Here is a 12,111-nt window from a genome sequence, read left to right on the forward strand (position 1 = left end):
GAAGCAATTGGACAAATTGCTGTTCAATTCAACTTTGTCCACACATTTGGAACAGGGACATTGTCACACTGAGTGAACCGAAGTAAACCTGTTTTTTAGTAAAGAGTTAAGTGCCTGGCAGGAGTACAAGAACATTTATTGGTTGCTGAAATAAAAATGGCCTCTTGTCATGTTTATTTTATGCTCCCTTCAGCCACATCAAATGTCCTGAAAACAGCAAATGATGGACGTCCTCTGTGTTCTTAAATCTGCAAATCCTCCAAGAGAGAAAAGAGATTTTGTTTTTGATCACATCTCTCTCCCCTTTCTCTTTCTCTCCCCCTCCAGGGTCACCTGAGTGAAGGCTATGGGAAGCTGTGCAGCATCTACCTCAAACTGATCATCACCAAAATGGAGTTTCACATCAAAGTGAGTTGGCCTGGCCTATAAAACCCAGCAGCAGACTCCCTCATCACTCATTAGCTTTGTCTCAGTCTCTCATTTTAGTGCAAGTGTGTCTCTGCGGGAGGGAATAGAACATTTCTGGCGTGTACACTAATGGCCTTTGAAGAATCTGTAATGTAGCCCTTTTTATGAGACAGCTGAGCAGAGCGGTGCAGGGACAGAGAGGCCTGATCACAGGATGCTGTCACAGGAAGATGTGGTTGAGTTGTTGCTACTAAGGGGATGGGCATTTTGTCGAGAGGTAACCAGGGACTGAAAGTAATGATATGACCCTATGCAGATAAAAACATTGATCAACTTTTTATTTCACCTTTCTGTACACAGTTATTACTAAATATGATACTCGCTCATGCATCAGCATTCAGGTTGATTTTTAAGCTGCACACAGTAAAAAAAAAACCTCAAGCTAAACCAAAAAGTAAAAAAAAACTCTTTCACCACCAACAAGATTAAGGTCAATGAATGATTAATCTGTTCCTTTAGACAGTTTTGTATTAATTTGTTTCCTGATTATTATTATTTCTCATTAAAGTGTTCCTTTACCTTATCTTAGAATAACTTTCTAAACAGAGTGACATGAACCTTAAAAAGAAAAACCCTTTTTTTTTGGCATCTTGGCCTTCCAGATGGTGAAAAAAGAACAACAGTTTTTTTTTGTTTCCAGAGTTTTGTGCTACTGCAGCCAATCGACAGCCTGTTTGATTCCGAGCCATGGTTTGTTTTGATTGGCTTTAACTGGTGTGAAAAAAATCAAAGAAAGCATGAGAGCAGTCAAAGGCCAAACGTTTGCCTGAGGCATTGGTCTCAAAAACATATCTATCTACCAGCAGCAGCGGTGGAGGAAGTGTTCAGATCTTTTTCTCTGAGATGCTGGTGTGTGTATTTCAGCCTGTGTGTGTGTGTGTGTGTGTGTGTGTGGTAGTGTTGTAGTACTCAAAATCAGTATTTGTCTCAGGACCAGTCAGACCAAAACAGAGCTTAAAAAGGTGAACATTGGGAAGAAATATATATTCTCACCAGAGTTATGACTGTAATGTAGCTCTGTAAGTCCTTGATTTGTAATTAGGCAACTGATTTCTTAAAATGTGCTTAAAAGAAGGTGATATGTTGACGTTGTGTTTACAACAGGTTACTTGTGTGCTTCAAAGTTCTAATCTAAAGTATCAAGTAGTGTAAAATAAAAACACTCAAGTAACGTAGCAGTGGCTCAGATATGTATATAAACGTAGTTTATGAGTAAACTTAAATGCATAATAAAGTTAGCTGGCCTCGCAGGAGAAACTATATTCTTATAGGCTGAAGAAGAGTGTTATCTGCCTTCTAGTGGTGTTAGTCATCTTCCTATAAATGGTCATGTGATTGTGTCCCATCCACGGACGTCAGGACCGCTTCAAGCCTTCTTCTATTTTCTTCTCTTTCAGAATCCACGTTTCCCAGGCAACCTTCAGATGTCAAACAGACAGCTCGACGAGGCGGGAGAGAACGATGTAAACAACTTGTGAGTGCGACTGCTTCCCCGCTCGTTTTTGTAATTGTTAGTTGAGTTTCAAGTGTGAAATTAAATGAACCTGGATGAATAATTCATAATGCACCAGCGCTTGCATCCAGTTAAGAACTGAACCATCGTGGTCATTTTAGATCAATAAGAGGTGTTAAGGTGCGCTCGTTGATGCTAAGTTCCCACTGTGATCATATAAAAACAGACCTGTGTAACATGTTAGTCTCTCCTTCTCCGTTATTTCCCTCCTTAAGCTTCCAGCTGACAGTGGAGATGTTCGACTACCTGGAGTGTGAGCTCAACCTCTTCCTCGGTGGTGAGTTATTCTGGTCAGACTGTCTGCGTTGTGCTTCCAGCTGTGCTTATCTGAGCACGATGACACACACACACACACACACACACACACACACACACACACACACACACACACACACACACAGGCGGATGCACACAGCTTCACACTTTGACAGACAAACTGGGTGACACTGTGTGACTGATAGGTGTCCAGCTCATGGCGCACAGGAATAGAGGGAGTAGATGATATCTGCGGTGTCATCAGGGCTCAACCTTTGTCTAATTCAGTCTGCTACAACCCTATTAGTGGTTACACACTGTGAGCTGTAGCCCTGTTGTTGTGTTTGGTGAGTCATGCCGGGTGAATGTCTTGTTTTAAAAGCATGGACAGGACTAAATATAGACGTCTGGGGATGTGACCAGGAGCTCAGAAGAAATTATGGAAAAACTACACCCTTCCTTTCATTAATGAGGAGGAAATTACAGCCGTGCTTCTTTATGTGTGTTTCCATTTATTCTGCCTTCTGAGGGGGCATGTTATCTCCTCCTCTTTCTGCAGAGATGGAGAAAACTTCCAAGGCCATATTCTACATTCAAAGTAACAAAATAGTCTGAGTCTGTCTTTGCTCCCACCCAAACCTCTAAGAGTGTGTCAGCTTCCTCCTTTGGTCTGCTGCGTCACGTCATCCCGGCCTGAGGTGTCTGAATGTGTGAGTGTATAGGTGTGTTTGTGTGAGTGTGTTTCTGTGTGTTTTCTAGCTGTGCAGGACACCACGCCCCTGCAGTGCACAGAGGCTCTCTAAGGCCTGGTCTTTTAGGGTTGGGTGTGAGCAGCGTGGCGGGGAAATGAAAGAGGGAGTCGGACAATCCTGTTAGTGTTCAGAGTTGCTACCTCAACTTGAAACATTTGAAAAAAAGCTCGTGAGCTGTGTGTGGCTTTCAGCCGTTTAATGAGTTATTTTAACCAGTAGAGGCAGCAAAGTAAAGCAAGAGCACAACTTGCACGACTTGATTGATGGATTGACGGTAAAAGATTCTCGATTGATCATGTCTGCCTGGCTGTGTATGCATGAATAATCATCGTAGTGTTCCTATATCATGTTTTCCTTATGACACCTGATGTGGGCACGTATTGATCTAGTGATGAAATCTATTGATCTGGTGCATGTCTCTCTCTCTCTCCTCTTAAGTATTCAGCTCTCTCGACATGTCTCGGTCTGTGTCGGTGACGGCGGCGGGTCAGTGTCGCCTGGCCCCTCTCATCCAAGTCATCCTGGACAGCAGCCACCTGTATGACTACACCGTCAAGCTGCTGTTCAAGCTGCACTCCTGTGAGTGAAACATGTACCTCTTATGGTTAAATGGTTTGGAGACGGTCAGGACGTCTCTTGAATTTAGAATATTTTGAACATGATTGTGAATGTCAATTAAGTTTATTCACACAACTGAAAATCATATCTGATAGTATGAACACTATTTAACCTTCAGCTAAACCTCCTGCATTAAATACTTACCATATACCTTTCACTAATCCCTACCCACTTATACTTGTAATACAAATTTATGTTTTATGTTTCTTCTCTTAGATTTGATGCTATTTTTGTGTCACTCTTCTTTTTTTCTTACTGTAATGTTAGAGCAATCCGGCGTAAGAATTTCCTTCACGATTGAATAAAGTTCTAACTTATCTTATAGAAATACTGTCTGTGAATACTTAAGAGGTGTTGCTTCACTTCAAAGATTCAAAGATGACGTGCTCCTCTCAGAGTTAAAGCATTTTTCAGACCCGCTGGCTCCTGAAGCCTTCAAAGCTCCACCTGATCAGCTCAAACATGCATGCAGTTCAGTTTTCAAAAAAAAAAAGAGGCTTTTCTCCGTTTCTGACAAGGAGCCTTTGATGCATTCATGCACAAAACCCCATCATCCAAGTTTGCACTCAACCATTATGTAAAGAGAGATTACCTGAACCGGTTGTAGTGTCCCGGCGCTGACGTGTTTGTGTTTTTGTTTGTGCTTTCAGGCCTTCCAGCCGACACTCTCCAGGGTCACAGAGATCGCTTCCAGGAACAGTTCAAGAAGTACGTCGTGTCACTTGCAGTCGCACACACAGGGCGGAAACAGAGCCGTTCACACTGTGAAATGCTCTGAGAAATATTTTGTACGAGTCTGACTCTTCAATTCTTTTCACTCTGGTTGTCTGTCTTCTCCTCTTTTCTTGATGTTTCAGGTTAAAGAGTCTCTTCTATCGCTCCAGTAACCTGCAGTATTTCAAGAGGCTCATTCAGATCCCACAGTTGCCAGAGGCGAGGAACGACTTTACTATTTACCGATCAGTTCATTAATCCTTGATTATTCCCTTTCATCAATCACAGAGTTCAATGCTTGTATCTTGTTTCTTTATAATCCTTCATTTAACTAACAATATATGTCATTATCTTCATACACCAATCAATCTTTATTTGTAAAACACCAATTCATAACAAATGTGATTTGAAAACACTTCATAAATAGAGGAGGTTAAATACCTTACTCTTTGTTATATTATCTCCAAAGATCCAACAATAATCCAGCATAAGCACAGTACTAAGCAACATTTAGCAAAGTTAAAAAGGCAAGAAAAAACTTCCTTTAAGAGGAAGAAACCTTGAGCAGAACCGACTCATTTTGAACAGCCGTCTGCTGAAACTGTGTTTGGCTTTTATAGTGGGACAGAGGGAGATGCAGGAAGAAGGATCGAGACAAACAGAGCAACAACAACAATGAATATGAAAGATTTATAGCTACAGTGTCAGTAATAATGGTACAATTATGTGTAGTATTAGCAGTAATAGCTAAGTATGCTAATAGACTGATCAGTCTAATACATCTGCCTGCAGCTGCATGAATATTAGGACTGTGTGATTTGTAATTTTCTGGCTGAAAGTTATGCATGCCTGTATATGGATTATGGTAATTCTTTCACATATTATTTTAGAAAATGATTTAAGCTTAAAAAACTCACCACCATAGGCATTAAATCTCCCTTCATGGTTCACTTTTTTTCTGCATTCAGAGCAGTAATATCTGTGTTTTTGTTTATCATAGTCTCAAGAACACATCAGAGCACAAGTTTTTATAAAAACAAAGCAAAAGAATACAAATGAAAAAATAAAAAAGCTGGTTACGATACCTTAAATCATATGAACTATGAATTAAGTTTGATATAGTGCTACAAAGTATAAAAACAGATGTGCCCTGATATGTTTAAACCGCCTGAATGTATAAAATGAAATCAGACTTTACAGGCTGATATACAACGAGCAAGTTAAGCTACTAATCTCCTTCATTTGCTCACATGTATTTACACTTCCATTGATAACATTAAGCAACAAAAAACATACACTGCACCTCATCATGGCTCGATCCTCCGCTCTTTGTTAGGTGGAACTAATTTGAATATTCACATTTCTTCAAAGCCTCTTAGTTAAGAGTGCTGAAGAGGTGAATGTATTTCAGGACACTTTGAGGACACACCACATTATGCACATCCTTCCCTAAACTGTGCCTGAACCTGATGGAAGCTCAGAAAGAATCTTTTACTCTGATAAAAGTGACTAAAATTGTACTTTGTGATTCTTGCAGAACCCTCCTAACTTCCTGCGTGCGTCAGCTCTGTCGGAGCACATCAGCCCCGTGGTCGTGATCCCCGCCGAGTCGTCGTCCCCGGAGTCGGAGCACGTGGTAGAGACAGACGACCTGGTGGACACAGACCTCCCTGTTCTGCCGGTATATACAACTAAAACAAGAGTGGTACACTTCTTAAATGCAGCCCTACTTGTTGTGTGTGTGTGTGTTTGTGCTTCACTGGCAAACATTTGTTGTTGTAATGAGCTGCCAAAAATCTAAGAGCGCTGTTGTGTTTGTGCGAGGAGTTGGGAGGGAACAGCTGCAAAGAGGTACATGGATGACATAAGAGGAAATAAAAGCTGCCAGCAGTGTAGACATGAACAGACTCTCTTTAAAATACATTTCTATTACCGGTATATTCTTGTTCAGAATTCTCAAAGAACTGGTTTTCATTATATTCATGCTGTCATTGTGTTAATTATATTGACTTTTATCGCTGTCTGGTGAAGCTGAATTTATTATATCTGTAAACCTGGATGGTAATGTGGTCATTAATGGCAGTTTAGACTCACAATCTCAGTAGAGATCCAATATTTACTTTGTAACCGTAATTATTCAGTCAGGAATGACCAGAACTCTTAAATGACTAATCCTCGTTAGATAACTCAGGACCCGTTTTTCATTTTTTCTTTTTTTCTATTTCAGGCTTTTCAGGCTCCAGTGGAGACCAAGTTTGACGACCTGTTTGGCACCTCAGCTGCTATAGACCCCTTCAACTTCAACAGTCAGAACGGCATGCGGAAGGACGACAAGTAAGGCCTGAAAACATCTAAGAGCTTACAGTAGCTTATCAATCAGCAAGAAGAATATTCATCTTACTAAATTATATATACACCCAAGAAATGAAAAGGTGCATCGGGACAGAAGTCCACATAGAACAGAACTGATAAGACTCTTTGGTTTGATTGTACTGTATAACATTTAAAGTATAGTTCGATTTAACAGTAGACAAGTTTCAAGCCAATAGTGAAAATGTAGCTTTTAAATTGATTTTATTTTTGTTTGTGACCATCAGAGACCGTCTGATTGAACAGCTAACGAGGGAAATCCAGGCTCTCAAAGACGAGCTGGAGTCTTTCAGGCTGGAGGTAAAGAGGAAAAAGAATTGAGAGTTTTTTAAAGCTACTTCTTGTGTTAGAATGCCTAGAAAAGAGTGAATCAGCTGACAGGCGTCGCTCTCAAATGCATTTCTCGTTCTAGAGTGGTCGTTTGTGCCAGGCGCTGCGGGGGCGTGTCAACGAGCTGGAGGCGGAGCTAGCAGAGCAGAGCCACCTGAGGCTGCAGGCTGCAGGAGAGAGCGAGTTCTTGAAGGCGGAGCTCGACGACCTGCGGAGGGTCAGAGAGGACACGGAGAAGGAGCAGCGGAGCCTGACAGAGATAGAGAGTAAGACCAGGATAAAGACGCTTCTGCTACTTTGTGTCTTTCATTTGATGTATGATATGATCCAAAAAGATACTCATGTCTTTAATCATTCAAATATTTTTTATATATAAAACATTTTTTGTTCTATTTATTTTGATCTAGTCTGACAATTTTCATTTGAAAACGGTGTGTAACATAAAAGATGCTGTGTTCAGCGACAGAACAGAGAACACTATTCATCTTCAGACACACGCACACCCAGCACAGAGAGAACATCTCTTCTTCTGTCATTCTGCCTCTTCATTTCCTTACTTTGAGTTTGCTTCATGACTTCACTAAGTTCTTTAAATATATGAATACTGTGGCAAAGACATTAGATACTGTTGCTGTCATAAAAAAAATGAAAGAGTTAAATGAAAATGTAAAGAATAAAAAAGGTAATTTATTGATCTTGATTGTTGCATGAAAACTGACCTGTTGTTTTGTTTACCTATTGTTCTTTCCAGAAAAGGCTCAGGCCAACGAGCAGCGCTACACCAAACTGAAGGAGAAATACACAGAGCTGGTTCGGAGTCATGCAGACCTGTTGAGGAAGGTGAGAAAGACACATTATTTTTTAATGCCCAAAAAAGTGTCCTTCTCTGTGTCCTTGTCCTCTCCTTGAAGGACCTGAACCTTCAAATATAAATTAAAACCAGAGGCGTTGCTTGTCAACAGGCAAGACAGGGAATTGCTTGGGGCCCCTTAGGCCAGTAAGGGGCGCTATAAGGGCTGACATACTTTAAAACACAGCAGTGGCTAAAAATGTGCAAAATGTCGCAGTGACAGTTGGAAACCTCCCATGAAGGGTCCCATCTGACAGCAATCCTTCTCATTGCGCTTGTCAAAGTCACAGAAGAAGAAGGAAGAGGAAATGGAAAAAAATATTAAGTAGAAAGAAAGCAAGACATTGCATCATTACTTAGTTTCCAAGTGTCCACTCCGCTCCAAATACTTGTAATGGTAACTATTATTTATAACATAAAGGCGATTAACGGCTGGAGCGCCCCTTTAAAGTTGATCCTCGTGCCCCAACAGACTCTAGAATCGCCACTGATACAAAAATGTCCTCATGCTGTCCTCAGATTTTCAGATTTTCTAACCTAACCTTTCAGTTTCTGCCTTTTGCTTTTGTGCGTTTCTTCGTCTTTGAACAATGACCCTCTGTGTTTTTTTTGTTTTTTTTACGTGTCCGTGTGTGTAGAACGCAGAGGTGACACGACAGATGACGGTGGCGCGGGCGGCTCAGGATGAAGTGGAGGCAGTGAGGAAAGAGATGCAGGACAAGGTGAAGGCTGCTCAGGAGACTGCAGACAGACGGGTGAGCGTGTTATCTCTGCAGAACATGCACAGCAGGTCGTGTTACTGGGGTTTGATCCGGGAGCTGATGTCTAAAGTGTGATTTTTGACTTTTCTTGCAGGAGAGGGAGCAGCTGGATCAGCTTCAGGAGCTCCAGAGGGAGCTGGTGTCCAGCAGGGTGGAGCTGGACTCCTTGAAGACCACCGTGGTCTCATCCCAGCAGGTTCCTCTCCTCTCAGCTTACAAAGACAATCTGCTAACTAGACCGCATCATTTTGAGTACTAGCTGGTGATAACTCGATAAGAAATTGTCACCCTGACTAATCTTAAAGAGTTAAGTCTTGATTTAGAAAAATGGGCTGCTGTAGCATTTAGCTGTAAATACTTCATCTCAGTGCCAACAACAGGTGCTGGATCCTAAAATCTAAACTTTGTGTGGGGTATATTTGCAATGACTGTCACTCCTTCCATGTTCATGTCATCTTACCTCTGAGTCACCATCTCTTCTTCCCACAGCAGACTTTCAAACACACCAAACCATCAACATAATTGATATGCTAATACATTTCTTTCACGTCAGTGAATTTGTGTTCAGTTTAGGGGGAAATTGTTTAAACTGGAGCCCTCAGCTCTTCCTCTTCCTCCTCTCTCTGCATGCGATCGTTGTGTTTGTAACAAGTGACTTACTGCATTTGTTTAAAAAAAAAGAAAAGAAGAAGCTATAAAATCTGCTGGTGTAAATCCAGCCGCCTGGTTCTTTGCTTCATTGCACTCATGTTAGTCTGAAACAAAAGGAGTGATAACCCAACCCTCAACCCCGATTGCTCGTGTCTCCCGCCTCATCTCATTACTTCTCAACCGTCTTTCTTACTGCCCCCCACTCCTCAACATCCTACCTCTGTCACTTTCTTCCCCCCTCCTCATCCTCCTCCATCTCTATTCTTTTTTACACACATTTAATCCCTTCTGTCACATGCCTCAAGTGTCCAGATCTCACTACAGCAGCGCCTGCCACACACAGTTTGAATCCTCGTTCTTAACATTTCTGTTTCTTCTTCGTCTTTCAATGCTTCTCGTCTGCTTTCGGATCTGCTGGTGCTCAGACTGTAAGTCTCTTTTCTTACCTGCATGACACTTACATACATGCACATTGTTTTACTCAGGCGATGAGTTTTAGGATAGGATAGGATAGTACTTTAATGATCCCCAGAGGGGAAATTCGGGCGTTGCAGCAGCACAGGCAAGTAAGGTCATACAAAATACACATTAAACAGAATAGATAAGATTAGATAAATAAAAATAGGGGGTATATAGAAGTACAGAATGAATATTGAAGTTAACTGCAGGTAATTGAGACAGTATGTGCAGGGAATGGCAAGATAAAGTGACAAGTGATGTTTAAAGTGACTTGGTATGATAAATAGTAGCAAGTAATGTAAACAGCAGAGAAGAGAGGCAGTGTTGTACCACAGTAATGCAGAGTGCAGTTATATAATATAATGTAGTATAATATAATTTAATATAGTGCAATATAAACAATATAGTGTAATATAATGAAATGTAATATAATATATAATATAGACTAATATAATAATATAATAAAGTATATATAATAAGAATATACAGTATATATATATTGATGCTAAACAATAATAATAATAATAATAATACAGTATAATAATACAATATATACATGTTAGTAATGATAATATTTATTTATTTCACTGTTTTTGAGCAATGATGTAACTGTTCACTCAGGAATCAGAATCGTCGAATGGCTGCCACAACAGTATTTAGTAGCTTTGAAAGTTCACCTCTCTGGAGATTATATGCCCCTTTTCAAACTCATATGGATGCAACATTGCTATAATCACCATCTATAGTATTTAAAAATTATTATTCTGAGGTCAGAGCGGGTCATTTCATGCCACATCCTGACATTTAACTACTAGGGCCCGACTGATATGAGATTTTTGGGGCCGATACCGATTTTGATATTGGTGAGGATAAAATATCCGAAACGGATATACTGGACCCATTTTTCAGCTGAAGAGATTGATAGATATTGATAGATTCATTTGTTTGCATTGATCCCTCAAATGCAGTTATCAAACACTTGTGGAAAAGATATATAGATATATAATGAAGACAAGATGGTCACTCAACTGTAAAGTAACTGTACATGTACGTGCATCACCGCTTCACACTTTGGACGGTGGTAATGCTTGTTGTCATCTGTATAGCGCCCTCTGCTGGTGAAAGAGAACTGCTTGTTTAATAAATTGAAACTCAAATGAAATGCTATTTGATTGGTGAATAAATTAAATAATAAATTGGCACATATCTCAGATAAATATTTGCGGTCGGGCTCTATTAGTGACCATACTTTTCCTTTTCATTGTTGTGTGATGAAATAATTTTCCCTTCATGTTGGATTTCCTCCCTGCAGTCGAGTGATGTCCTCAGCACCCAGCTGGCCACCCTGGAGTTGGAGAAGGCAGAGCTTGTGCAGTCCTTGTCAAAGGTGGAGGCAGAGCTGGCTGTCCAAGGGGAGGAGCTACAGCAAGTGCAAAGCTCTCTGGCATCGGAGAGGGAGAATGGAGTGAAGACGGCAGAAGCGCTGCAGAATCAGCTCAATGAAAAGGTGAAGATCAGTCAATTATCATTTCTTTAATTAGCTTTCTTTATTAGGTTTGACAAATCAAGCAGATGTTTTATCTGTTGCAAGCCGACATTGTTACCCTCTGGCCATTTCTCAAAAAGGTTGGTGTTTGATGTGTGTGTGTGTGTGTGTGTGTGTGTGTGCCTCCTCAGGAGAGCAGGGAGCAGGCGTTGGAGAGCCAGCTGGTTGCAGCTCGCTGGTCCAGTCTGCAGGGAGCCGTGGAGGAGGCGGAGAAGCTCATCCAGGACTCTCTGGTTCAGATAGACGACCCGGCACACATCAGCTGCACCAGCTCTGCAGGTCAGAAGCTAATGCTTTTACATTTTATCACAGCGCTGAGCTGACATTATCATTATTCAGTAGTGGGATGCTGATTAGCACAATGTGAGCAGTAAAGTTTGCATGCTTATCTCCAGTCTTAAAGACTTCTTTTTTTCATCTCCACAGACTACCTTGCATCCAGATGTCAGGCCTCCATAGATTGTATGGAGCGGCTGCACTCTGCCAGAGATTCCTTTGTAGCTGACAACACAGGTGAGGGTCCTCAGTTTAGCTCTGCGAGGATCATACTGTGTATAATTATGAAACTAAGTAATGCAGTAAGCAGAATTCAAAACATTTTCAAGTGTTATTGCGTTTCATCTCAATATTTTAATGAATGAGTGATCATAAATAATATACAAATCATTTTTAACCTCAAAGTAATAATAGCGTGTTTCCACTTCATTCATTTATTCCAACTTGATACATGCTGAAGTTTCAGTTTGAATACATGCAGCTCCTCATTTCAAAGTTAAAACAGATCTTTCAAAATATATCTTATCCAGACGTTTCTTTAGCATAAC

General features: G+C 40.7%; 1 protein-coding gene across 2 annotated transcripts in view; it reads left to right on the forward strand.

Annotated features, from left to right (window-relative positions):
* hip1 (huntingtin interacting protein 1) overlaps positions 1-12,111 on the forward strand; it is a 44,048-nt gene that overhangs the window by 23,096 nt on the left and 8,841 nt on the right. For both annotated transcript variants that reach the window (XM_020641713.3, XM_029278860.2), the window contains exons 5-20: positions 328-408; positions 1,866-1,942; positions 2,197-2,258; positions 3,427-3,567; positions 4,257-4,314; positions 4,464-4,539; positions 5,858-6,001; positions 6,548-6,654; positions 6,918-6,990; positions 7,103-7,286; positions 7,772-7,860; positions 8,509-8,625; positions 8,726-8,827; positions 11,054-11,248; positions 11,419-11,566; positions 11,714-11,800. In XM_020641713.3, the coding sequence (XP_020497369.1) occupies positions 328-408; positions 1,866-1,942; positions 2,197-2,258; positions 3,427-3,567; positions 4,257-4,314; positions 4,464-4,539; positions 5,858-6,001; positions 6,548-6,654; positions 6,918-6,990; positions 7,103-7,286; positions 7,772-7,860; positions 8,509-8,625; positions 8,726-8,827; positions 11,054-11,248; positions 11,419-11,566; positions 11,714-11,800 (1,741 nt within the window). The remainder of the gene's footprint in view (positions 1-327; positions 409-1,865; positions 1,943-2,196; positions 2,259-3,426; positions 3,568-4,256; positions 4,315-4,463; positions 4,540-5,857; positions 6,002-6,547; positions 6,655-6,917; positions 6,991-7,102; positions 7,287-7,771; positions 7,861-8,508; positions 8,626-8,725; positions 8,828-11,053; positions 11,249-11,418; positions 11,567-11,713; positions 11,801-12,111) is intronic.

This window comes from Labrus bergylta, chromosome 11 (genome assembly GCF_963930695.1).
Source record: "Labrus bergylta chromosome 11, fLabBer1.1, whole genome shotgun sequence".
Lineage (NCBI taxonomy): Eukaryota > Metazoa > Chordata > Actinopteri > Labriformes > Labridae > Labrus > Labrus bergylta.